This window comes from Copadichromis virginalis, linkage group LG5 (genome assembly GCF_057382275.1).
Source record: "Copadichromis virginalis isolate Kocher_CV1m ecotype Utaka linkage group LG5, C_Virginalis_male_GT1.1, whole genome shotgun sequence".
Taxonomy (NCBI): Eukaryota; Metazoa; Chordata; class Actinopteri; order Cichliformes; family Cichlidae; genus Copadichromis; species Copadichromis virginalis.
Window position 1 is genome coordinate 30,361,223 of NC_140622.1, and position 27,782 is coordinate 30,389,004.

At 40.8% G+C, this 27,782-nt stretch overlaps 1 protein-coding gene across 1 annotated transcript in view; it reads right to left on the minus strand.

The window, feature by feature from the left end:
• Positions 1–8,495: 8,495 nt before the first annotated feature.
• chd6 (chromodomain helicase DNA binding protein 6) overlaps positions 8,496–27,782 on the minus strand; it is a 99,887-nt gene continuing 80,600 nt past the window's right edge. Inside the window, exons 30-45 of the mRNA XM_085457273.1 lie at positions 25,914–25,992; positions 23,717–23,774; positions 22,181–22,553; positions 21,789–21,997; positions 21,131–21,228; positions 19,703–20,533; positions 19,107–19,361; positions 17,231–17,552; positions 15,368–16,909; positions 15,128–15,279; positions 14,480–14,743; positions 12,990–13,628; positions 12,565–12,804; positions 12,240–12,380; positions 11,866–11,970; positions 8,496–11,307 (exon numbers count right to left, since the gene is read on the minus strand). Coding sequence (XP_085313399.1) covers positions 10,048–11,307; positions 11,866–11,970; positions 12,240–12,380; positions 12,565–12,804; positions 12,990–13,628; positions 14,480–14,743; positions 15,128–15,279; positions 15,368–16,909; positions 17,231–17,552; positions 19,107–19,361; positions 19,703–20,533; positions 21,131–21,228; positions 21,789–21,997; positions 22,181–22,553; positions 23,717–23,774; positions 25,914–25,992 — 6,568 coding nt within the window. The 3' untranslated portion in view covers positions 8,496–10,047. The remainder of the gene's footprint in view (positions 11,308–11,865; positions 11,971–12,239; positions 12,381–12,564; positions 12,805–12,989; positions 13,629–14,479; positions 14,744–15,127; positions 15,280–15,367; positions 16,910–17,230; positions 17,553–19,106; positions 19,362–19,702; positions 20,534–21,130; positions 21,229–21,788; positions 21,998–22,180; positions 22,554–23,716; positions 23,775–25,913; positions 25,993–27,782) is intronic.

Genomic DNA, 27,782 nt, shown 5'->3' on the forward strand with positions numbered 1-27,782 from the left:
TTGTGAAGAAAAGAGCACGTCAAAAGCTTGGAATGGCTCATAAGTGTACCTGCAATATAATGTGCAAAAGGTGTGCTTTTGCTTCCCGTGGTCATCAGTATTTACTGAACTCCGATGTGTGTAGAGCAGTACTTTCTACTCATATTTAGCCAAATGCAGCAGAAGCAACCCAGACGTTTCTGAAGCTCACAAAGTAAAAACTGAAGACAGATGTTATAAAAGCAAAAAGCATGACATAAATATCAGGCTTTTTAAAAAAGTGATGGGCATTATTTCCAGAGTTTAGGCTAACATTGCCTACAAATTATTTACTTTACTTGCATTTGAGCTCCTGAAGACTGTGTATAAAGTGTCTGTTATTCATTATCATGATAAAACTAATATAACTGTAACTTGAATCAGTTTAAGAAAATAGCTACGATAACCACAACAAAGCTGTCAGTATCCAACAGAAAATAATGTTAGCAAGAGCCAGAGGCGGAGCCAGACATTTGAAACACCCGGGGCTTAACCAAAAAAGGGTAGTATGCATGTGGGATTTTTTTTTTTTTTTTTTTTGGGGGGGGGGGGGGTATAAATGACTGAAAGATTAATTGGCTCTGTTTTGAGTTTTGTTCAAAGAAGAATGACTTCATATACACTCAGAAAAATTATGGTTCTTAAATGGTTCTTCAGATGTCTTCATGGTTCTTTAAAAAACCATATATATATATATATATTCCCTATAGGGAAAAATATATATCATATGCAGGACACCTAAAACTAGTTTTTTAATTAGGCAGCAAGGCAGAACAAGGTCAGGGCTGTATCAAGACACGAGGACTAAACCCCAATTCAACCAGACCCAGAACTGATCCAGAATTAAAACAGGACTACAACAGTTCAAAATCAGGACTACTGAGGACTTAACCAAGACAGAACCAGAATCAGAACTAGATGATAGTAGCACTAAAAATCATCATAGACCTGCACTACACTTATTTTTTTAATTCTACCAAAGTCCACTATTTAGATTGAGAAAAGTTTATATAATTATTTAGCCTTGTTGTGCAAACAAGCCTGCATAACTTAATAAATGTAGAATTTGAAAAATAACAAACCTAAAAAGAAACACTAGGTATGAGATACATGAGGACCTATGATACGGTGATACTTTTGGTAAACAACCATTTGATTAACATGTGTGTCTCACCTGCTCTTGTTCCATCTCTGTTCTGTCCTCATTCTCCTCTCTCTCCCTCTCTGCTCCTCTCTCTCCCTCTTTGTGCTGACAATCATCAAATATACAGTTGAAACCAGATATTTACAAACTCTTCAGATAAAAACACTTTTTTAATTGTAACATCAAATCAGACTAAATGTTTATTTTTTAGATTGATAAATATAAAAAACATATTTGTTAACTTTAAGAGTAAAGAGAGAAACTATCTGTATTTCTTAATTGTAAATGGCACCAAATTGTATTCAAACTGAGCCACACTTATGGAGCTCCACAGTTATTTTCCTGGTGTTTTGGTTGACATCTCTTGATTTTCCCATGTCAAAGAAACAGGCTCTGTGTTTTGCCTTATATGCATCCACAGCTGTGCCACCAATTTACTCACATGGACTCTACTAACCTATCAGAAGCTTTTTCAGCTCAGAATGGAATCGTCTGGAGTTTTCTTATTAATTAACAATAAACTTAGTGTACATGTACTCCTAAATTTGATGAAAGTGATAAAAAACAGAAATCTCTGTCTCTCTTTATTCTGACATTTAACTAATTCAAAATATATTTCAATATTTATCTAAAACAAAAGTTTACTCTAAATTGATCTTGTACAGTAAAAATGTTTTATGTTTTCTCCCTAAAGTGTATGTAAATATCTGGTCACAAATGTGAATATCCTGCTGTGTACTGAAATCCCTCTTGTTTTGCATAGAAATATACTGAACAACATACAAAGCATAATATATAAAATAACATTTACCTGAGTTTTTTCTTTGAAAGAACCCTCTAATGTCCATTCTTATATTTCAGTACATAACTGAAACCGATTTAGTCGGGGAGGGTAAGAACTGAAAATATGAAATAAACACACGTAAGCTAAGACTCTCTAAAAAAAATAGCATTTGTTCGGCTTTTCATTTTGCCATTTGTTGATTCACTTGAAGAGCAAGTAACGTAATATTGGTCAAGTGATCAGTTTGATATCAATCTTTCGTGATGCACCGTCATATTTACATTATTTGTACGCTACGAATGATTTGCTTTGGTACCTGGTCAAACTTAAGCTCTCCTTGGTATGGCTGGCTCCGTTTCTCCAACAGCGCACACAGGCAGCAGCTGCCCCGCCCCCTCGCTCAGTCGCTTAGTGCCTGAGCTCAGATCATACCAATATCAGGGGGGGATTCACGCACAGTCGTAAATTCCCCCAAGTGTGCACTATGTGCTTCGAATATTGTGTGTACTTTTTGTTTTATACAGTTGTCAGCCAGGCATCTATGAAAAAATTACACTCCAAAAGACCCCGGGCTTCTGACAAAACAACCCGGGCTTAAGCCCAGTAAGCCACCCCCACGCTCCGCCCCTGGCAAGAGCACAAATTGTTCTTTGCTTCTTTTTCTTCTGCAGTTTCTAAAGTTGCTATTCCAGTGAACCTAAAAATGATAAGACTTGCTTTATTTATCTCAGCAGTTGGGAAATTACTGTCACAGCAGCCTGAACATGAAAACCAAACTATCTCTATAAAATTAAAAAAGCTTTAGAAGTCCCACATATTCAAGCTTGTTACTACAGAGTTTAACCTCACACTATGAATTTTATTTAGTTATATGCCAGCTTCTTTCTTTTATTTTCCCCTGGCTTGTCTGATATGCACAAGTATACCTTGGTATGCATAGTTGGTGTAGCAAGATTGAATATGTGGGTATTTCTTCTGTTTTTTTTTTTCTTTTTTCTCCAGAGCTGATAAATGGCTTTGTCTTTTAACAGCTTGCTTGCATGTATTTATCAATATTTCAAGGACAAAGTGGTATTTTTTTTTTATCCACAGCATGAGTGTACATTTCAATAAATGTTTATTTTGATGCGGCATCCATTGTGCAGTTTTAAATTGAGTTGATCTGTTTGAGTGAGATCTTTTGTCCACTCAAAGTATCTAATAGAAATCTTCATGTTATATTGTTCACCTTTAACAGACTGAAGTCTCTTTGTCTACAGGAACAGTTCTCCGGGCTTCTTGAAGGACATTCAGAGCTCTTCTCTGGATGTTGGCCACCTTTTTCCTTCCATTCTCTGTTGAGATGATCAAAAAGTGCTTAAATAATGTTACGGTCCAGGCTTTGGGGAGGCCAAACCATGACTGATAGTGTTCCATTATCTGTTCTGCTGTGTGATTGAGACTGAAATATGAAACTGTTGCCTTCCAGATGGTACTGCATGTTGGATCAGACAGTACTTTTCTGTGACAATAACTCTATCAATCTTGACAAGATCCCAAACACTCCTGGCTGCCATGCAACCCAAACCATGACAAAGCCTCCACCGTGTTTTAAAGATGGCACTCACTTTTATAACTCTCTCCTGATGTCCTTCATAAAAGTTGAACTAAAAGTTTCCAATTTGGACTCCTCACTCCATAAGACCTGTTGCCACTGATTTTCAGTCCAGTTCTAGTGTAACCTCAGCCTTTTCTTCCTGCTTTTTCCTTAAGTGTTGCTTCTCAGCAGCCAATTTTCCACTTAGACCATGAAGGGCCAGATAAATCTTTCAGGTCCTGTGTCAGGTCATTTTTCCAGAATATGACATCCAGATAGTGTTCATCTGCTGTAAATATTTTTAAGGGTTTTTACTAATACCCAAAGTCACAATGTCAAAATGTTGTTTTCCTGATTACATATTTGTTCCTATATCAGTCTAAGTACTTCTCACTATTGAATCCTTTAGATATGACTTAAGTGGAAGGTCTTCCTTTACACAACACCAGCAGCAAACATATTTTCACATTGCTGCTAACTAATACAACAGCATTACAAGGCCAATGCATCTTTCCGAGTACACAATGTGCAGAAAGCTGAGCAAGAACAGTCTATAAACTAAAAAAGAAAAGCAAAAACACCAGAATTACATAAGGATATCAGCTAAAATATCCATGTTTAGTTAGTTAATTACTCTCCACGGACAACAGAAAGTTGAAAGTCATCTTTTATTGCACAATAAAAGATCACACATACCATGTTTTGACTCATGAGATTGGTCCACATGGGAATACAGAGTTATACTTACAAAGAAAAAAAAAAAAGAAGAAAAAAAAAAGATAAAACCCCACCACATAACTTATTTATTAATGACCGGGTTTCTGACTTCAGGATCAGCCAGTGAATCACAGCCTGGTGAATTACGTTGCACTTGGTTCAGCAGTGCTTGGAGAGGGCCTGCGAACAGTCAAATATTCAACTTGCCCCGGGTTCTGGAGGGCAGTTTCACAGACATGAACTGGACAAAGGTGGTGACGTTTTTAGATCCAGTCTAAAGATTTATTTTACAGTTGCCTTTCACCATTTGTCATCATTATACCTAAACTGCAGTTATGCTATTTTTAAATCTCATGGTCGCTTCAAACTTTAAATGACACTTTCCCTTCGGTAAGATGGTGCAACGAGCTAAAAGCAAATTCAAGAAAAGCATGGCTGTTAATTCAAAGATAAATTACGATCAGGTGTTCCTGTCACTTTCGACATAAACCCATGTTGACGACTTCTGGTAGTACGAGTGTATATCAAAAGGTAACAGCTTTTCCACCACATTAATGTCTGAAGTTGACAAAGGAGAAGAAAATAATTGCCGGGGCAATAATTCACATTTTGTCTTCTGCCAAGAAAACATTTTAGTGTCTGTGAAATTCGATTGCAATGAACTGGAAAAAACACATATGGAGACTGATATTTTTCAGCTTTTGTAATGACTGGCTTGACAAATAAAATAAGTTCTAATGTTTTTTATTTTTATGGATTGTTTTCAGGGGTTCTTTAACTTCTGAGGCTGCGTATCAGGGGTGCTCTTCTAATAAGCCACATAGGAGGCCTGAACTATGGAAATGAATAAGACTCATCATTCCCTAATGTAACCTCGAACACTGTCAAATAACACAAAGACTTCATAACCTGTTAGTTTGAGCCTATCAGGATGGAGAAAGAAACAAATATATAACATCCTTAACCAGATTTAGTGCGATATATTTGCATGATGTTGTAGATATTTTCAGAGTTCTAACTTTGCAGTTTGAACTTTAAATGCATGATTAACACGTCATGAATCTGACAGACTCTTCAGGTACTTTACTTGTTTGAACTGCAGATTCCCTACAATGTCAGCTTCAAAACCTGCTAGTTTTCAGTCATCTTCTCGTTCTAGAGGAAAAAATAAAAACAGGTTTTTGAAAAAGTATGCTACTGTACTGCAGCTTTAGAAAGGATCCTGCATCTGCAGACTGTACCAAAGGGTGGCTCACGCTGGATTACCGTGGGGACTATGAAAAGAAAATAAAGAGGAGTCAAAGGAGCTTGCCAAGAAAAGCGTCTGGACTTCTTTAAGTTACTTGAAGACGTTTCACCTCTCATCCGAGAAGCTTCTTCAGTTCTAAGGTCAAATGGTGGAGAGTCCCAGATATAAACCTAGTGGGAGTAATTGAACATCCCTCTGTGGGGGGTCACTCCCACTAGGTTTATATCTGGGACTCTCCACCATTTGACCTTAGAACTGAAGAAGCTTCTCGGATGAGAGGTGAAACGTCTTCAAGTAACTTAAAGAAGTCCAGACGCTTTTCTTGGCAAGCTCCTTCGACTACGATGACCTGGATGACTGAGAACCTTCACAGACAAAATAAAGAGGAGGTATTCTAAGAACTCTTAACCATTTAATTTTGATGTAATTACATCTAAAAAAAAAAAAAAAAAAAAAAAAGGAAGAAGAAGACAAATTAAAAAACAGGGCATGTGACATTACTAGATACTTTAAATTCCACGTGAACCAAAATGCTTTTGTCTTTGAGAAAACTTAACAAAACCAGCCACTGGTCAGTCAACAACGTAAAGACGAGAACTGTACAATAAATACATTTTTTTATGATAAGAGATAAACGTTTACATTTTTGAGGTGACTGTTTTGAAGAACATTTAAGTTAACCAACGAGAACTTCAATGAAAAGAAAAACACTGTTAAAGAAGGCATGGTGTGACACGAAGAGACAATACAGAGCCATCGCCAGTCGACTTGATTAACCCCCCCCCCCCCCCCGCCCCCGAGCTGTGGTTACATACTGCACCTGCAAGTTTGTTTCACAAGTTTTTGCACAAGAATAAGCCATTAACAGCAAATGATGTGCACACATGACCTCTGGAACGCAACGCTTGCCCGTTCCTTTGAGATAAATCATCTGTGGTGCAAAGCGACTGGCTTCCCCTTCTGATTTGCTCTTTCGGGAATCTCGAATAACACACGACAACAATCAAATACTTAGGCTGCATACATACTGTGTGCGCATTATCATCCTAGATGTGCTGGATACCAGACACAAGGCCCCGTGAAGGAAGAGAATTCTAAAAGATTAAGTAGCATTCCTCAAAGGGAAATTCTGATATTTCCCAGCTTGTGTCTTATTCCTCTAATTATCAGCAGATTTCTTGTGGAGATTTGAGAAGCTAAACACTGCTAAGAATGTAACAGGTCAGGGTACGAAGCATGAATAATTACAGCTCTGAGTGCAAAGAAAAAAGCTTTAAAAACGACTGCAGCAGTGAACTGCAGAGCAGCTAGGGTGCAGCGCTCATCTCCATTAACTTTACAGCTTTAGTCAATAAAAGTGTGCACGGTATTTACCCTACAAGTTTAACTTTGGGATTCTGAAAGTTGCAGACGCTAACCCTAACTCTTCAATAAGACTCTGAAATTTAGATCCAGACTGAGTAATCCCAGAATTTCCCTTTAAAGAACAGCATGGCATCATCTAATGATAAAATCCAACACTTAGATTTTCAAATGTTAACCACTTTCCAAAAGATAATCGCCACACTGGAAACGTGAAGTCAAGATAGCGTGCAAGTGAGGCTCACAAAAAGAGAAATGAAAGCAATTTTAGAGGCACTGGTAAGCAAACAGTCACTTTTTGTTAACTCTCCATTTGTGCTTTGAGGGATGATTGATTGACCTTTAGGGATAAATGTAGCGATTTGAGCAGTGGTACCTTCCGTTACTATTGGCTTCTGAAGATAATGCACATCACCAATGCCGTGTACGCATAAAAACAAAAAGGAAAGACAAACAATAACATGACCTAATAAGGAGATGTAATTGAACATCTATACAAAAAAAATACTCGCTAAATAAGGCATTTTACTTTGAATAATACATAATGAAACTAACAGAAAAAGAATGTCATATTTGGTGAAAGTTTGGCAAAGCAAAAGAAAAGTATAATAAATTATATGTAGCCACAAACTTGTGACAAGGCAACAACTATGTTTGTTTTTTTTTCCCCAACAAGAAATGTGACCTGTAAGGACGAAACAGAGTAGAAACTGCTCCACCACAAAATGTGTGCGCATGCATGCACACATACACACTTTCTCCCATTACAGCACACTCTCGCATACACACACACGCACGCACGCTCACACTCACGCACGCACGCTCACACTCACGCGCACGCGCACACACACACACACACACACACACACAATGGAAAGTAAAAGACCACACGGAAACAGGTTAACATTCACAAAAAGACATTGTGCAAAAATAATGTTTTCATATATGAAAACAAAAAGAAGTGAAGTTATACGTTACATCAGAAACATCTGACATTTACCCCCAAAATACACACCCTGTCGTGAAAAGACTGAATAAAACCAGCAACTTGCATCCTTTTAATGTACAGTACAGTCTGTTTGATACAGAAAAAAAAACTGGGACTAAGCTCTATGCAAAAATCCTCTGCGCATATGTCAAGTATTCTTCCCCCTAATGGAGGAACAAAGTAAAGACAATGAAGAAATCAATGGTGCGCTTAAAACAAAAAAACAAAATCAGCAATATACAGCGATAGATTTACATATTTAGAAACTCTTAGTATGAACTGCTATTAAAATTAATGTGACGGGGGAAAGCCAGAGTGATTCATACTACTACCATATCCCTCCTCTCCCTATTTTATCTGTTCTTCATTCTTTAAAAAAAAAAAAAAAAAACTAACAAAAAGAAAAACAAAAAAAACAAAAACCAGACTGTTCCCTTTCCCTGGACAGATGATCGACACAGCACAGGTAATCTCTTTCTGAACACACTAAGGAGAAAAACAGGAAAAGGACCGACTGATGCTACAGGTCATGATTGTAATCATTATGCAGCATCATTTTGCACTGTTCCTGATGAGATGCTGGTTACCTGATTTGTTGTAAGTAAATGCAATTTAGGACTTGATGAACCCCAAGGGACCAAAAAAAAAAAAAAAAAAAAAAAAAAAAAAAAAAAAAAGAGCACCTTCTTTTCCTCTACTCTCCCACAGCCCTCCTCCCCACTCCTGTGTTTGCAAGACAGGATATCACATCTACCTCCTACTGCCCCCTGGTGGCCAGGATGAGCTTAGGGTTGATGTTCCTGCCCTTTCATGTTTTCTGATTAGAGCTAACCACTTGAGGGGAAGGGAGGGAGGTGGGGGTCTCCCAAAGTGACTTTGTGGCTGAGTTAAAAAATAAAATTACATGAGCTAATAAAAGTAATAAAACAAATGAATCTCATGATTGTTCCTTGCCTTTATAAAGAAAAGCAAATGAGAAAGCATATGCCTAAGCCTCTCTTGATAGCTGTTCAGAATTTCTGCTGTACTGCTGTTGTGGGAATCTGGATTCATAATCTAGTTCGATTTATCTTTGTGATCTACTTTATGGAGGAGTTACTGCAGCAGCAACACAATATTAAGAATCATGATAACATTATAATTAAAATAAAATATGCATCTAAAGCATGGAGAACTTGCAGAATATCTTAAAGTTAGGATTTAACATTCGTGACTGGGATGGACTAACCTGGCTCGTATTTTGTGATCTTCTAGTTAACATTATTCTCACAATTTTGTTAACTTTATTAGGTATAAAACTAGTAGAGACAAATTAATTTCTTCTAATTTGGCAGCCTTTTTAAATGCACTAAACATACTTTTATTCAATAACGCCCACAATCATATCAACGTGATTTAGATACATTTCAAAAGGGCTACTCTCTAAAATCTTTGTGGGTCTGTTGTGTTTCTGCAGCAGACACTGGCTCTTGCATATTTAGATACTTAGGTTGTTTTTTCTGTTACTATCAACTAGGAAAAGGTGTTTTAGTGTCATATCTGAATGACTGTTCTCCTTTTAGATTAATCTAGTCGGCATGAACATTGAACATTGCACAAATTTCCCTAGATTTAGTGGAGTGTGTCAAAACACAAGATTTAATCGCTCCCCCGCATGAGCTTTTCAGAATTTCCAAACTGTGGTGAGAAAAATAACTTCGGAAAAACCACTTCTGGCAGCTGTGCCCCACCTTCCCAGTCATCCTTGTGTCCATACAAACCAGGCGAAAACCAAAGCTGCCTGTCCACCTTGGCTCACCTTGAGCCTAAAACGGTATCAATACTACGGTCAGAGTTGCTCTTGGTCAGGCCAGGTTGCATTCGGTGTGTGTTGGGTGTGTTCCTGTTGAGAAGTATCCCTCCCGACTCAGTCTCAATGGAGAATGAAGGAGAACACTACAGAGAGGATCATTTTTTACACTAGTTTTCTTTGTATACAATGAATGAGTGGAGAGGGTGGGTGGGGTCTTGGTATATAAACATGACCGAGCTGAATATAATCGTCATCATTATTAGTCATCATCATAATAAAAGTCTTTACATGGACATTGACTGACAGACACGGCACAAATTTTACACTGTTGCTCAGCTGAGAAAGGAGAGCAACAAAGGAGACAGGAGGAGAGAGCAGGAAGTGGGCTGTCCTTCAGGCCTCTGCAGTTCCTCTCCTCTATGCATCCTCTTGTTCCACTTGTCTCTGCTCCTCAGTGTCCTGCTTCTCCTCCTCCTCCTTTGCCTCCTCTCCTGTCTCCTCCGATCTTTTCTCATTGTCTTCTGTTGCTCCCTCAGTGTGGTCATTGGAGTCCGGTTCCTGGGGCTCTGAAGACCCACCCTCTGCATTCCCCTGCCCAGTCTGGAGCTCGTCAGCTGGAGTTGGGTCTGGGTCTGAAGCTGAGGTAGAGGGGATGGAGGGAGATGAAGAGGTGCCTGGGTGGGAGGTACCACCAGCCTTATCTGTACTTTCTCTCTCCTCTCCATCTCCAGTTGCTGCCTTCTCCCTCTCCTCTTCTCGCTCGCCTTCTTCTCTTCCTCTCTTCTTTCTCCTCTTGGGGCTGCCTGGAGAGCTATCAACTGCACCAGGGGGCATGGCTGGAAGTGCCATGATGCCACCATGTGGCAAGAACATGTGTGGGTAAAGCAAACCGTGGGACATGCCCGGGATTAGGAAAGGGTTGAAGGTAAGATGGCTGCCAGTGCCAGCTCCAAGATGTGCAGAGCTGAGGTGGGCCCTGGTGGTGGAGGTAATGATGGCTGCTGCTTCTGCCGCTACTGGTCGTTTGTTAGCCTCTGCAGCGCCTTTCTCCTCCCGCGTCCTGTCCTTTTCGCCACCAGCAGCAGGGGCGCTGCCCTCTCTTTCTGCAGGCGTTGTCGAAGAAGGGCTGGCCGCCTCAGTTGCAGACGGTGCAGTTGTCGTGGTGACCTTCACAGCAGACGCTGAAGAAGAGGAGGAAGTCGAGGAGGAGGAGGAGCTGGGATGAGGAGAAGGTGGCGGTGGCGTGTGTGCCATCATGGTGCCAACGCTGAACAAAGCATGCTGTGGGATTGCAGCCCCATGGGGGTGCGGGATTCCATGCAGCATCATGGGTAACATACTCAGACCATTCTTGGCATCTTCGGCAGACCCCCCAGCTCCTCCCGCTGAGACAGCTGCAGGGAAACCATGCGGGAATCCAGCTGCCATAATCCCAGAGATGGGAATTCCAGGGATACCACTGCGGAGACTTTGCATGGCCACCATGGAGTCCATGCTGCCAATCAAACCACCATTCATGAAGAGAGGAGGACCGAGACCCGGTGAGGAAGAGTCCGAGACGGACAGGAGAGGTTTAGGCATTTCGCTGCGAGGTCGACGTCCACGGCGGCGGGAACTTGGGTCCTTGTTGACGGGTTCTGTGAGGATCCGAGAGAACTTCCCTTCAGGAAGGAAACCCTGCAAGAGGAGGCCATGAGACAACACATTAGTGCACAAGAACAACTGGAACTGACAAAGTATCGCAGGTAGAAGAACAGCCATAGGAAAATTCAAAAGGACAATTAAAAGCATCTTTTTTTTTTTAGTCTTTCACTGGTCTGACACTCCTGTGAGAGTAGAGATGACGCTACATCTCTTTCCAAATCTACTTGCTTGCATACTTGCATTTTTAGTATGGCACCAATTGGTTGTTTTAGCATGAAAACTATACAACTAACTGAATGAGAGTGAAATAAGTTTCAGCGCAACAGATTTTCAAAATTTTCAGGGCTTTCACAAAAACATCCTAAAAAGTGGCAGTAATTACAACTCATGCCTGATTCTCTACATCAGAAAAAGATCTGTAGCTTCTTATGTCAGCCTTCTGCAGTCTGTGATATCCTGCTACACAGGCTTGATGTGCATGGCATTTCTGAGGAAATGTTACACTTGGGGCTCGTTGTCTTTTACAACTGATGTCAGAGAGGGGCAAAACACACCCTGTTGACATCCAATGCTACACAGTATCATACTCACAGAGTGTTTGACCACATCAGCCCAGTCTGGAGCCACATAGTATTCCGAGTTGGCATCCAACCATCTAGAGAGCTCCTTTATGGCCGGAGCCATAGCACCACCAAGCTGCAAAGTAGGAAAACCAGCACAGTGTAGTTGCAATGATATCAAATTGTATGTAGGCTTTTTCTAGCTTCCCCTACTCAAAGGCAGCCTGTATTATTGGTGGACAGCAAAGCGCCACCAAACTGCAGCAAAGGAAGCAATAACACAGCAATCCTTCTACTTCCCATGGCTGAACTTTCATTGGTTCAGTTTTATGTTTTAAAATGAACACTTTTATTTGATTTTTGTGTTTCATGTATTTTATATGCGTGTCTGTGTGTGTTTTCTACCCTGCGTCCAGTGCCGCGGTGCACAACTGGGACCCTCTCCTCCCCCGTCAAAGAGTTTATATCCAGCTTGGTGGGATCTTTACAGCGATGCCTCCTCTGTTTGGGACGCTCTACAAAACCATGCAACAGACCTGCACCAGACTGCACAGTAGCCAGGGAGGGTAGATGGGGAAAAAGGTTGTAAGTGCCAATTAATCTGAGCATAAAAGAATAAGTGCTCAACTGTAGCCTCAGCAGAGGACATTCCAATACAGAAAAGGCAAAATATAAAGAATACAACACAGCAGGATTTAGAGCATTACAATCCTAGAAATCCTCGACTTACATGAGCAAATGCCGGCAGATCCATGGTGTAGCCTGGATTCTGTCTCAGCCACTCAATTAGACCTTTGCCGGCTGCCTCTCTGTCAATGGCCACAATCTCTGGCTGAGGAGGTGTCTGGGTTGGGGTGGGAGTAGAAGAGGAGGACGGTGTGGGAGGACCTGCAGGTCGCTCTGAGGGAGAGGGGGATGGCGAGGAGGTGGAGGAGGAAACAGAAGAGTGGCTGATCACCTCAACCCGGCCCTGTACATGGAGAGACAGACACATATAGATAACACAAGATTTACTTTCTTCTTTCTTTTTTAATCAACTTTATCTTTTGTTTTTTGTCCCCAAAATGTTCTCGGTGGTGCTTCTCTTTCACTCTGAAGTAAGTGCAACTACTCTAAATGCCCTTACTCTGAAAAGGCCCTCCTCCCTCTACCCACCTGTGATTCAGGGAGGTGCAGTCCTCGGCTCTTGGTGAACTCAGAGTACAGAGCTTCCACATTTCTCCTCCTCCCTCTCCTCCTCCTCATTGAATCATCTCCCCTCAGGCTCCCGTTAACTATTTGTCCTGTTACCGGATGGATGAGCCCCGCCTGCAGAATTCCGGCCATGTCGATTCCCACGGGGCCTGGCAGCGGGGCCGTGATGGGAGGTGGCGGTGGTATCTTATGACTGCTGCCCGCACCAGCATTGAGGTGGCTGATTCCTGGTGCAACCACAGCTTCATTTGTTCCAATGCTACTCGTGGTGCTTATTTCTCCTGAAGACTTGGTCAGATCTATGGCTGCTTCTTGCCAGCCATTTATCAATATGGCTCCTGTACGGTGAGAGGGCGGAGCAACCACGGGTGCTTTATCACTACTGGAGCTTGTGGTAACAGCAGTGTGGCATGACGATGCAGATTTTCCAGCTAAAACCTTGGCAGCTGCCGCAGCAGCGGCTTCATAGTCGAAAGACCTCCGACCTCCTGCTCGTTTGAGCTCAGGGAGGAAGGCAGGAGCCACAAGCCTCTCCTGTAACAGAGGCAAGGAGGTAAGGCGCCAAGCTCCGCGCCCGCATGCGCCGCCCCGCGGCATGTACTGTCAGGGTGGACAGGGTGGGTGAGGGGTAGACAAGAATGGGAGAGAGATGATGGCTTTATTAAACATACATATGGACTGAGACACAACACAGTGGCGGCTGTCAACTAGACCTGGGTAAAACTGTTAGATATTTAAAATGTTTTTGTTTGTTTTTTTCCTGAGAGTGAGTGTGTCATCTTTGGATGCTGCTTCAGGCACCTGACAAGTTAACTTGTTTACATCTGAAAGTATGAGACACGGAACAAACAGCTCATAATCCATCTGTTCGCTGGCCTATGGTGTCAAACATTTTGTAAACAAACCTCTTGGTTTAAAAACGCTGAAGGCTAAGCAGCCAGAATATAAACTCAAAGCAGAGACACAAATCTGGTCATTATTCTCACTCTCGCATATATGAAATGTGTCTTTATAGATATATGACAACTTGCCCAAGTCTAATCTCCACATTTATATTATCAACAGTACACATTACTGAGACAGGAAACTTCACAATAAGCAACAAAGCAATGGTGTGGATTAGAGGTGCCCAGTGCTAATAGTTTTATTTATAACTATTGCAGTTATATTTTATATAGAACATAACAATGAAGAGTTAAGGAGACACATACAAACAAACAAAATCTTTAGCAGAAAATGAAAAACTCGGTCAGACTCATGATGCATTTTGCAAAGACCTGGTCAGTCAGTTGATTATAGTCAGTCTAAAGTCAGCCTTGTTAGCACTTTAAGCAAACTGGGCACAACTTGTATGAGCCATGGCATGGGAGAGATAAATGCTGACAGATGACAGATACACCGATATGTGCAACAAAGGGAGTTAATTTATTCATTCACTCTTCGAGTCTCACCTTAGGTAGTCTTGTGAGAGGGGGAGGAATGGAAAATCCCAGTGCAGGATTCGCCTGCTGCACCCTGGCCTGGGTTGGGACAGAGCCCGAGGCCGTGGTGGAGAGAAAACCTGCTCGGTGTTGGTGGTGCTGGGCTAAACTGTTGGCCAAGCAGGAGTTGGCAGCCAGGGCGGCTGGTGAGTCATACTGCTCGCTAGATGACGGCCACTTCCCCTTAAGGATGGCGTGGCAGATGCTGTCCAGGCGGTTGATGATTACTCTATCCTACAGGGGCCATAAAAATAAGCGGAGAAATTAATTAATAAACACGAATAACTTAATTTACAAGAAGTGTACCAAGTGCCACAAAATTTAGCTAAAATGTAAAACTCATTTTGTCTTTTCAGACTTTCTAAGCAGCGTCAGCACTGTCCTCTAAATGAAAGCAGTGAAATTGCCGGTGAGAACTCAAAACAGGGTATTTTTGCTTCTAATCGGCAAAAACGAAAACATTTTCCTGCAAAAGAGGAAGAGCAGAATTTATAAAAATAATTATTCTAACTTTACTGTCAAAAATGTTTTAACCATGGGAGAATCAACGTCTACTGTTAAATATTTTGTAAACACATCACTGAGAATGTTACAGTAATAGTTAAACATATATTTTACCTTTGGCCACTCAGAAAATGAGTACAGTGCTTTCTCCTGTAACAGCTGAGCGATGGTTGGCTCTCTGGTTTCATGAAGGCTGTCAGGAATCTCACACACTGAAATGGGAGCTGCAAACCTGGGGCTGGCAGAAAACCCTTCAACCACAGGCACTGTGCAAAATGGAAATGGGTTAAGTACAAACAAATGAATTTAAGTGTGAAAGGTGAATTAACTTCATGAAAGTCTCAGCATCCTCACCGGGTGTACTGGGTCTCTCCTCCTTTACTTGGCCTTTCAACTCTGCACTTTCTGAGGTTTCTACTAGGCCATCATTCTGCTCAAGCTTTGGGGTCAGGACTGTGCTATCTGCCTCCAACATCTCATGTTTTGTCTCAGTTTTGACCTCAGATAACGCTGTAAACCCAAGGACCTCTGGCTTGGCCTCAGGTTTTATCTCAGAACTTTCTGGGTAGCTTGTGAACCCCAGACCCTCAGCCTTGGCTTCAGGCTTGATGACAGATGTCTCAGGAAAAGCTGCTAACCTCAGGTCTTCAGGCTTTGCCTCGGTCTTAAGCTTAGGACTCTCTGGATAAGCACTAAACCCCAGAGCTAATGGTTTGACCTCTGATTTGACTTCGCTGCCACCTGCATAGGCTACAAACTGAAAAAATTCAGGTTTAGTGTCTAAATGCTCTGGCTTCATACGAAAGCTCAGATCTTCAGGTTTAGTCTCCAGTGTTTCAGGTTTAATCGGATATTCTAACTGCTCTGCTTTGGTCACCAATCCTTCTGACTTTACGGGGTAGGAAAAGAAACTGGTGTGTTTGACTTCAGAGCTATCAGGGCAAACATCCTCAATAGTCTGTGTCTTGGTATCTTCAATCTTGACTGGTAGCAACAATTGCTCTGGTTTCTCCTCACCATCGGGTAAATGAGAAAATTTAAGGTCAGATGGTTTTGTGTCGATGTTGTTCACAGGCAGAGTTGAGCCCATTTTGATTTCATTTTGATCGAGCAGGTTATCTTTGCTGTCCTGATCAAGGGAGAATTTTAGTGCGTTATTCTTACAGTCTCTGCTGCCATCGGGCAAGTTCAGGTCTTCGTCTGAACCCTTGCAGTGTGCCATAGAGGCTTCATTTTTGGCTTCCTCCATGCTGTTGCTCTCTCTGGTGGTTTCAGTAGAGTTTGATGGTTGTGTAGGGGATGACACAGAAACAGAAGGGCAGGAGAGCTGTCCAAAATGCGAGTAAATGCTACCCAACTCCATCTTATTGGTTTTGACATCTAGTTGTTTCAAACCCTTTTCTTCCTCCTCATCACAGGGTTGTACAACCGGAACATCAAACGGAGAAACATTATCCTCTTGCCCTTCGGAAATCTCATCTACCTGATCTGCTAGATCTGTGCGACCCATCAAGCTGCCCTGTCTAGACTTTTTTGGAATTCCTTTCATTTGCACAAACTCTTCAGTTGTGTTGCACATCAATGCTTCAGTGTCAAGAGAATTTTCAATAGACCGTTCCTCCACCGCTTGGTACAAAATCAACCCCTCCACCTCCTCCGTAGGCTCTTCAATAGATAGGCTGCCCTCCTGTTCGAGCTTTCCAAGATAAGAGTGCACGTCTTGGGGTGAGTCCTTTTTATGCTCTGCTTGGTCAAAGCGACCCTCGAGGTCTTGAGACATTTGGATAAAGACTTCCTTCCTCTCGCCCTGTTCTCCAAGGGCAGACTCTGATTCTATCCCTTCTAACTCTGGCACTTCCATGGGTGGATTCAAAACTCCCAAACTTTGGTCTGCACCTGCAAGCAAAAAACATTGAGATGTAATGTAGGGGACATAGCAGTGGTTGGTGTTATCTCTTCATTTTTTTAATCCTCAGATTGGGGCGTAAAACATTAGACGGTTTAAAGTTATTAAGAGGCTTTGCCATAGTGTATACGGCCTAAAGAAATCTTAAAACATCAGGACATTTCATTAGCAACTGATATAATTTATGATATATTAACATGTATGTATGACAGCAACTTGTACATCTTTACAAACTGAATATTTGTGATCATTCCTGGAAAAAAAAAAAAAGTAGGTTAAATACTATGCTCAATATTTTCCCTTTGACATACCTTGGTTTGGATTACATTCCTCTCCTTCCAGATGTTTGTCTCTTTGTTTTTCCACATTCTGTTCCAAGGTCTCCCTTGACAAGTCTTCAACTTCTTCCTCCTCCTTATCATCAAACTCAAAGCCGGTACTTTCCTCCCGATCATCTCCATCCTCCACAGGATTAGTCAGGCTCTCAGAGACATCAGAGTGCCCCAGTCCATCCTGTGGCTCATGGGCAGTGATGTCAGACAGAGAAAGTGGAGGAGGGGGTACGTACGGCAGAGGAGGACTTGCTGACAGGTCCGTGTGATCTGCACTCGGTTCTTCATTCACACCAATGTCCTGGACACAAAATATAAGTGTTAGATTTATTGAAGCCTAAATGGCATTGCTCATTTTGGCAATAATATAATACTACTGATTATTAACTTTAGTTTACTTGTATAATGATGGTGTGATCAAGTCGCAGCTTTCCAACATTTAAATTGATTAAAAAAAAAAAGAAAAACCACACACACACACACACACACACACACACACACACACACACACACACACACACACACACGAAGCTATTCATCGCTGCAATTAAAAAAATACTGGCGACACCAGTGCTACCCCTCAAGCTCCTAGTAGACAACCTATGGTATCAATTTTAAAATTCTACATCACCTTGTTTTCAAGTTATCATATTCACGAGATTTTCAGAAAACTTGACCTTTGACCTTGAGGTCGAGGTCACTGAGACTCAAATTCATCCCAGATTTTTAATCAAAACATTTGTGAAATGAATTTGAAACTCCTATGTCGCCTTACTCTAAAGTATTACATTCACAAACTCGCGTGTCCATGCCGCCTGCAGGGTGACAACAACATGCCATCAGCCTTTTACGGCTGAGGGGTAAAAAAGGAAAGATGTAAATCGCACGATGTGAACATAATCTATAATGAACATTTCCAATGTCATAAAAATTAACATGCTATTTTTTTAACATTGATGTTAAACTGCAGCTAAAACGGCCATCTTTGAGAAGTCTTTCAGAATTTTCTCTCAATTATTACAATTTTTTTTTTTTTTTTTTTTGCAAACTTTGCAATATTTTTTCTTCTATTCGACTGTGCAATAATCACTGTGCAATAGACTCACTCAAATGTGCAATCCACTGGTATCCCTATTTATCCATATTATATATTCTGTATTTATATATGTGTATATATGGTATATTTATGCTTATATCTTTACTCTTATTCCCCTCTATTGTATCTGTAACACGCAACTTCTATCGGTGCTGTGCTACTAGAAACTGAATTCCTGGAGGAACCCACCTGAGGGATTAATAAAGTTTCATCTAATCTAATAGAATTTGAAAAGATGCCATTTTAGAAAATAATTTGGCAAATACTTGATAAGTGCAGCCCTTAGTGTTTGGCAAATGTGTTTTACAGATCTTAAAATGTAAAATATGCAAAATCCAATGAATAGTTTCACTTGGAGCAATATGACCCTGACAAACATCAAAGATCAGCATTCATTTGAGCTTTACTGAAACACAACCCGTTCATTGAATATACTAACCGAAAGAAGAGGCAAAATGTCAGCAGTTAACAATGCAGCTGAGCACTTTTGTGTTTTCAGTATTCCCTACAACAGATTTTCCCCTTTACTTTTTCCTCTTTTGTTAGAGCAATTTTTCCATGTTTATCTACCGTCTGCCCCACTGGACACATTGCATTACATTATTTGAGCATTAAGCCGATAATATGAAAAGGGTTTCAGATTATTGTTATCTTGAGGGCTGTGATCACAAAGACATTTAAGATGATTTTAAAATTCATTTTATATTTATTTTGTAAGATGGCACTGTTATCCAGAGGGCACAGGCTGGTGAAACCAACCTTAAAGAGCATGTAACTTGAGGACAGTGGCTCAACAGAATCGCCTGCTGATGGATGGGAAGGAGGGGATGAGGGCGGAAGGCCCAAACACTCCTCCAGAGTTCCACCTTCCTCCCCTCCTCTGTCTCCCCCCTGTGCCTCCTCATCCTCCTCCTCCAGGAAGCCCGTCTCTAAGGTAGAAGGACCCAGGATTGGATCAGATTCATTGAACATATGGTGAGCAGGACTAGTGTGGTCCGTACTGTCCCAGGGAGCCTGCAATACAGAAGTGTAGGATGTCAAAGCACAGAAATAAGAAAACCTATGTGAATAACTTGAACTGTTAAATTTCAAATGGTTAGTTGATGACCAAAAACATTTTTATTATATTTTTATTAACCGAGTAGGTGTCATAACGTCAGATATTTGCTATATCAGACAATAAAAATGCTTAAAACATATAAATTATAAATTTCCTATAAATTCAATTTTTTGCTTAGGGCAGAAACAAAGCATCTCATGCAGTCCATACAGTTGACATTTCAATCACAGACATAGTTTATTATACAAGTCTTATTTAAATATCAGAGTAGTTATCTCAAAATAACACTGCATACCTGTAACTGATCCAGCTCCACTGATGGTGCCATCAGCCCAGTTTCCTCAGACGAGCCCTGCTCACCAACGAGCACATCACTCCTTAGTTTTGAATCCAGGTCTGTCCCACCCACACCGTATGAGTTGAGCATGCTTTGACCTCCTGCAGCTGAGTTAAAGGGGAAACCGTTGAGGGCATCTTTGGAAACCTTTCCTCCATGTAAAGAATCTGCAGACATGGTGTCATGCTGTAGCGTGCCCAGCTCCAGAGTTTCATCCAAAGGTGGACAGTCAAGGAAATCTCCTCGAGGTCCAGGAACTATTCCCAGACTTGGTGAAGCTGAATCATGAGCATCCAATGGTGGAGGGTGAAGGTGAGGGTGAGAAGAAGAAGAAGAGGAAGAGGAAGGAGAGGGAGCAGATGGAGGTATAGGGTGTTGCGAGTGATGATGATGGTGGTGGTGATGAGAGGATTGGTGGGGATATTCAGGAGGCTGAGGAGAGTGGCGACCGAGTCCCGAATCGTACAGACAGCAGTGAGGATGAGGAAGCTGGGGATGAGATGAGGAGGAGGATGAGATGCCAGGATGAGTCGCCAAGCCAGTGTGATGAGGGTGATGGTGGCTTTGAGGATGAAGGTGAGCAGGGTGTCCCCTGACATAGTTCCTGTGAGCCTCCAGGAAGCTCAGCTGAGGGTCGTTGAGGATGTAGAAGTCGGTGCGGCTCAAACCGTGGCGCGCTGCCCCAATAAGGAGGTCGCGGTCGTGTTTGCCAGACTCCCACCATACAGGGAGGTAGAGCGAGGGCCGGCACAGCTGAAGACGGGCTGAGAGTAACGGATGGCGGAGAACCTGAGAGAGGGATGCAGTTCAGAGACCAAGCTACTTTCTTAACCGAATGAAAATGTCTACATTTTATCCATTTTTATATTCACATAGTCAGAGAGATGGTCAGGTTTAGTAGACAGAAGTGTCGTTCTTTTGTTTTATGCTTTCTGGACAAATATGTTTTGACCCTTGGCACTAGACTCCCCAACACAACTAGCGAGTTAGCTGTGGGCATTACCTCAGCCCCAGTTTTTAGCTGTGTAACCTAACGCATGATAAACAGTCTGACTTATAAACAGTTCACACTTTTGACCATGTAGAAAATGTCTAAATGTCTATTCTGAGGTTAGATATGACATCATTTGTAGGGAGTGTCTTTTTTTAATGACTTGTATACAGGTTCACCGATGATTCACTTTTTTATCTTTAGCCTTTTTTTGATGACACTGAAAAGAAGGGAGCTAAGGAGGGACAAATGAGGTTAATTTGAACCCCTCTAAACCATCAACACAAACTCAGAACAGTACAAGCAAGATAAACTTTGAAGTCAATGTCTAACAGAGTTCCATCGATGAAAAGGACGCTATTTGTTATTAAGCTTTGTTTCTTCAAAGAGCCCACCTGCTCTCTGATCTTGCGCAGCAGCTCGATGCGGTATAGCGTCCTAGCTGCTCTTTCTTCTGTCAGAGGCTCCACAATCACAGCGGGATCCACCAGTCCTGGGAGACGCAAGAGAAAGGGAGGGGAAGCAGAGAAAGAATAAAAGGATGAGAAACGGAAACAGTGACAGTCAATGTTGGCATAGAGACAGTGGAGAAGGCAGGAAAAATGCAGACCAGAGTAAAAGGGATGGAGAGTATTAGTGTGTTCAAGAGCCACTCCTGTCTTTAAATGATTTTGTGTTTTATCCTGCGTATATACAGGAGAGTAAGTTATGTGTAAATTATATGTTAACATGCAATTTGTAGTTAAATGAGTTATAAAAACTACATCTATGGAGGCTATTTTACTAGCAGGGGTCAGTAATGTTCCCAATGACGAGGTCCTCAAAAATGATCTGCAAGTTGACACTCTTATGACAAAGTCTAAACGATGTATTGTTTAACTGTAGGCTTAAGAAGTGTGGCTGAAAACCAAAAACCTGCAGTGCCCAGAAAACATTAACTGGAACATGAAGCTGAGCAATAATACAAATTAGCAAGGGTTACCCTGTTGATAAACTAAGTCCATCACAGATGTCAGTAACAACCCCAACCGGCATATTTATCATAAACAGTACCTTCTTCCTTCCTGGGTGGAAGCTTGCATGCTGTCCTGCACATGTTCACAAAGGAATTGAAGTATCTTTCCAGACTCTCATCAGTCTTCCTCTCCAGTCTGGCAAGAGCTCTGAACTGGGACCAGTCAAATGCCTTCCTCTCCGGGTCATACACCACCCCAAATGATGATACTGTGCGGTAAAAATCTGCTTGTTCTCGACGAGTCCACCTAAAAGGTCACAGAAAAATACAAATGACTGATAAATACATATACTGAGAAACTGCATATAAATGCATGTGAAAGCAGATGCGTTCGTGTCTGAATGAAGATGCCGAGCAGCAGAGCCACAAAGGTAAGATTAAAGTATACGACAAAAGCTTGGTATCTCTGTCTTATGTCAAACATTTCTACCTTCTCTGCCACTCCAGAAACAGAGGGTCAGGTTCTGTAGCGACCACAGAACACCTTCTTAAATCTTCACCCAGCTGCCAAGCCAGTGGCCCACCAGCGTGATGACTATGAGCAGCTCCAGCTCCTCCGATTCCCATGCCAACGAGGCCATCGTGAAGCATAAAGTCATGCCTGAGCAGTGGCTCGCGTCGTAGTGTGAAGCGCTGGTAGGCAGTGATGAGGCGACGTAATCGGGCCGTCAAGGCGGGGCCTGTGGGCCAGAGGGGCCGGGCTTGGACAACATGGAGAGCTGCCACCCCGGTCCCGGTTCCTGTTGTCGTTGTGGTGACCAAAGTTCCATCTTGGGTGCACAGGTCACCTGACATCTGAGAGTCTGGAGAAAAGCCAGTCAGAGTCAGCACGTTAGATCCTTCACACACTGGATGTGTTTGAAGGTATACAAAAAAAAGAAGCATCTAAATAACCACTTATCATTCAGTACAAATGTGTGTCTATGTTGATAAAGCCTGCATTATTTATGTATTCTCTTATTTTGTTCAGCTCAGAGGGAACGTGAGGGTGTGATCCTATAAAAACACAAGGACCAGAGTATATTGCTGTCGATGTGTTTCTTCTCTTCTTCGTTTCTGTGTCACAGATATATGAAGAGCACGCGTGAAAGCAAAAAAGCCACTGCAGGCAAGATGAAGCATGCCTCTCCCAGGATTGTACAGACGTGACTGTGTTTAGTCATTGAAATATTAAAAAACTACTGCAAAAGAATAAGAAAATACATTTTCATATCTCTGATTCACAGCTTGGTTATTGGCACCGGCATCACCTCTCAACACGCTTCACTCTCGTTCACTGAACCACATCTTTTTCTTTCTTTCTCTGTATGTCTTTAAATAATAAAATGTTGTGTTTAAAAAGAGTAATCAACAACTTCTGAATATTATACCTTTAGCTACTAATACTGCTTTTGGTGGAGAATAAATAAATACCTCAATTTCAGAATTGAAATTAAAACTGTAAAATGATGTTTCCATACCAACTTTAAAGGAAACATGTGATCAAATATTTGATTCAAATAGAAATCAACACTGAATCTAGTTAAAAAGAGCATCGCAGCTTTCCCTTAACAATGTGTGTCACTGCACTTATAATACTACAACAAAGATTTGAAGAAGCAAGCCTCATTATAACAATTATCCAAGTCCTTAGTAGAGCTCTAAGGAAATCAAGACTTCAGTGGAAAAATGAAATAAGTTTTGATGGGAAATGTCATGTTAAAACACCTCACGTCAGAACAGAGGAGTGAAATGTAATCGAGTGGAGGGAAATTACTGTATTTCAAACCATTTGAAAGAACGTCAGAGTAAGAAAAGAAAAAGTACAATTTGAAAAGTTAGGTTAGCCTTTAACAACCCACGAATGCCAAGAAATTATAAAGCTATCTATTAAAATTTGAATTATGTGTATGGTTGGTCCTTGAATGAGTAGTGGAACTCTTCATTTGGTCTTCATATTAGTATGTAACACTTGTAACTGTCTCACCTGGACCAGTACTGTCTGGCTTGTCTGATGTATCGGTGCTGGAGCAGGTTTCCTCTCCCTGTGAATAACACAAAACACACAAAAAAATAAAAAAAAATAAATCACAAAAATCATCTTTTCTGTCACCTGGCTAAAAATATATACCTTTTTATTTCTTTATTATCTGTTACTGTTATTAGCTGTTACTTTTATCGTTGTGCTGAATATTATTTTTTTGTATCACATTTTCTTCTGTTGTTTTAACTCCATCTTTTCTTTACCTTAATTTAATATTTTTTGGTTTGTTGTGTATTTTGCCTGTATTTGTGAATATTACTATATCATGTCCTTTATCATTTTCTGTTTTTTGTTTGCTTGTTTCTTTTGCCCAATAATTAGTAATTGTTACAGCCGTGGCTCTATCTGACCCTGATTATTCCTTGTCTATGCTATTATCCACCGTTTTTCTACGACTGTAGAAAAACTCTTTGCTTCTGAGGGTCTCTTGAGTGTCCCTCAGAAGGTGTCCTCCTGAATGGCTGGCCTTGTGGGCTTGCGTGTTGATAACTGTGCTGGTTAATATCCAACACAGCATCTTGCCATTTAAAAAGCCTGTCAGCACAGTACTCTCACGACAGCAGCAGCATCTCAATCCTGACCGAGGTCTCAGTCAGAATGGGCACAGTTCTGTGAAAAGGACTCTAGAGTGTCCTATGATTCAATAGCTTGTAAAAAAAAACACTTTTAGAAGCAACGATTTAAAGTTTTCTGTATGACTTTATAAGTCTCTCACATCAGTGTGGAGGAATTTCAGCACAGTTTGTAGGGATGCACTGCTCTCTTAATACTCTATGGCAGGGGTGTCCAACTCCAGTCTTTGAGAGCTACGGTCCTGCAGCTTTTAGATGCATCCCTACTCCAACACAGTTGAACCAAAGGGTTGGATTACCTCTTCAGAATGCAATCAAGTTTGGCAAAGGCCCAGTAACAAGCCATTCATTTGATTCAGCTGTGTCGGAACAAAGATGCATCTAAAAGCTTTGCGGGCCACTGCAACGCAAGGATTCTCCTTCTTTTCAGCCAATCCCCATTAGATTTGCTGGTGTGTCTGGTATTATTGTCCTTTTACATCACCTGGTCTCACATGATTCATATGCTCTGCTCCCCTTACCCCTAGATCAGGGTGTAAGAGTAACAATTCTTCTATACAATAAATCATTCTTTTAGAAGGATTCTTCAGACTGGCCAGTATAATTCTAATTAAAATCATGATACAGTAAGAATATTTAAATTATAGAACAGTGGCAGCTGCCAGTAGTACCCTTTAGTCTCCTAACAGATGCACCCGGGGTATGAATTTGAAAATCCCGTGCTGTTTTGTTCTGAAGTGATCACATTCACAAGATTTTAGAAAACTTGACCTCTGTGACCTCAACCTCTAAGTCAAAGATTCAAATTCATCCGAGATTTTTAGTAGATGCACCTATGGTATCAATTTGAAACTTTTATGTCGCCCTGCTTCTCGAGTTATAGCATTTACAATCATGGATGTCCTGGCTGCAACAACGGCAGTACCCCGTCAGCCGTTTTGGCTGAGGAGTAAAATAAATGATAATGAATGCAATACCACGCTGTTATTAAACTATGAACTATTGAAATGGACTATATGATCATATCACAAAGACACATTCCCTGTGAATGCCAGGTTTCTACAGATTGACAAAAACTGATCTTAAGCCAAAAAATATTTTTGGAATTCATGTTTTGAGATGGTCGACAGCTTTTATATTCAGAGGTTAAACTTTCATTTTGGAGTTTATGTTAGTCACGCTGGACTTGCCAAATGAAACCTGACTCAGTAAGCAATAAAAACCTAGAGATGAGATTTTTGCATTTGGAAAAAATTATCTGTTCTGCTGTCAAATGTATTAGAGCGTTTAAAAATGCACCATTAACTCAACCATTTTATTTTAATAGTACCTAGTAGCCATGCAAGTATTCAGCTTGCAAATGTCCAAAACGTAAAGAAATTCTTCCCTGAGGCAATTTTAATCCCCCTCCCCCATGCAAAATTACTTTTCCTTTTTTTTTATAACACATTGGAAGAAAGTATTCAAAGAAATCTCAAGTTGTCTGTGGCATGGTGCAGAGCGAGAGAGGAAGAGAAGACAACAAAAAACATATCACTAATATAGTCTCAGGAGAGCTTTTACTTCACCTTGCTGCTCTCGTCTCTATCTTCTCCTCCATCTGGTTTGTTTTCAGGATCATCCTTCGTCTCCTCAGTTTTGCATGCGCTGACAAGAGAAACAAAAACATAGAGGAGAAAAGCGTTAATAACAATATCCTAGTGAGCTTCTACCATATACGACTGGGCAACACATGTAAGGACAGAATTCGGGGGATGAATTAGAGTAAATGTGCAGTCTAGGACAACAGATTAAAAAAAAAAAGTAAATACAGGCAGGAAAACACGATGACAGAAGAAGAAAAAGATGTTAACGAAGCACAACAACAAACAGCCTATGAGCAGTGACAATGTGATAAGATGTAAAAAAAAACATTTTGTATGGCACACGTGTGTGTGTGTGTGTGTGTGTGTGTGTGTGTGTGTGTGTGTGTGTGTGTGTGTGTGGGGTGATGGGTACTGTAATAACAAAACAGCTGAACATGAATTCACATCTTCTTACATTTTGTTGGTGGCAATTTATTAATGCAATGAAGAAAAACAAATGTGATTATGAAAAATAAAACAAAGCCTCACTGAGGAGTCACATCACAGGCTCCACACAGATCTGCTTTAGTTTCCTTATGCTGGTTTAAATTGTTTGTTTTTTTTATTTATTTCCTCTTTTTAGTTCTTCACAAATTTCTCAAAAACCCAGTAAAGAGCAGAGTGGTTATTCTAATGTCTGATATTAGTTATAAGCTACTATTGAACTGCTGTTCAATGTTTTGGTGCACAGCATATTTCAAAATTTGCTAATGAAAAAAGACAGATGGGTCTCTGCAGAGATTTGATGTTTGTGGCATATGTTCATGTTTTTGAATGTGGGTTGCTATTTCCATTGTGCATTTTCACAGGGAGGAAATTAATAGTTTTTCCCTCATGCAGATTTTGGTTGGGTAGACGCTATGGCGACATAGTTAAGCATTTTATTTTTCCCCCCTATTTGTCAAACAGGCAAGACGATGTGAAATTTTTAGAAAATCACCCTTTTTCTAATTTCAAAAATTCACCTGCTACTAACCATCACGCTGGCCATTCAGCTGCCTCTCCGGAGTGAGATTCAAACTACTGTATAGCAGCAGGATACACTCTGCGAGTCAGACTGTGAGTCTGTCGCAGGGGTTTGCAAATGACTGTCTTCTAAATCAAATTATTTAATCATTTATTTAAAATTCTGCACCAATGCGATTCCAATTTTACTGGGGAAAATGAATTAATGAATTCACTGAAATGAATTCAGCACATGGGTTAATTAAGGGCACTTCTTAAAGGAAAAAAAATTAAAAAGATAAAAGGGTTTATTAGCTGTGAATAAAGAACTTCTATTCATCTTGGAAGGAACTTTCCTGTAGTACCAAATTTTCTTCTATTTTTTGTAAAGACAGAAATGAGAATTCATGTTTAGATTTTACATTATTTATGATCACTTGCATAAACTGTTAATGAATTAAATAAGCATTGTTCATGATCGCTCATGGATTTTTATTTCCTCAATGTATTTTTAGGTTTCTGCAAAAGTCCTGAAAAATCCTTCTATGTATAATTGCTGTTTCTTTTGGAAGGCTTCCTACCAGCATTTCAAAAACTTTTAACATCCAAAAATATCACACCTGTGCTGTGTGTGTTGTAGATTCAACATAAAGCAAAAACTCCTCGGGCAGCAATAAAGAGAAGTATTAGCACACAAAACACTTTCACACCTGTGCAGGTTCTGCATGGCCACATTTCCTGTACTACTGCTTCTGCATGCACAATTTCATCCTTGTAACATCGTCTCCCTGCATTCATTTATTTTCTCCTATCCTGTTCTCAAAGCTCTGTAGGAACCCTGCAGAGTTAACATTTTGAGACTAGAAG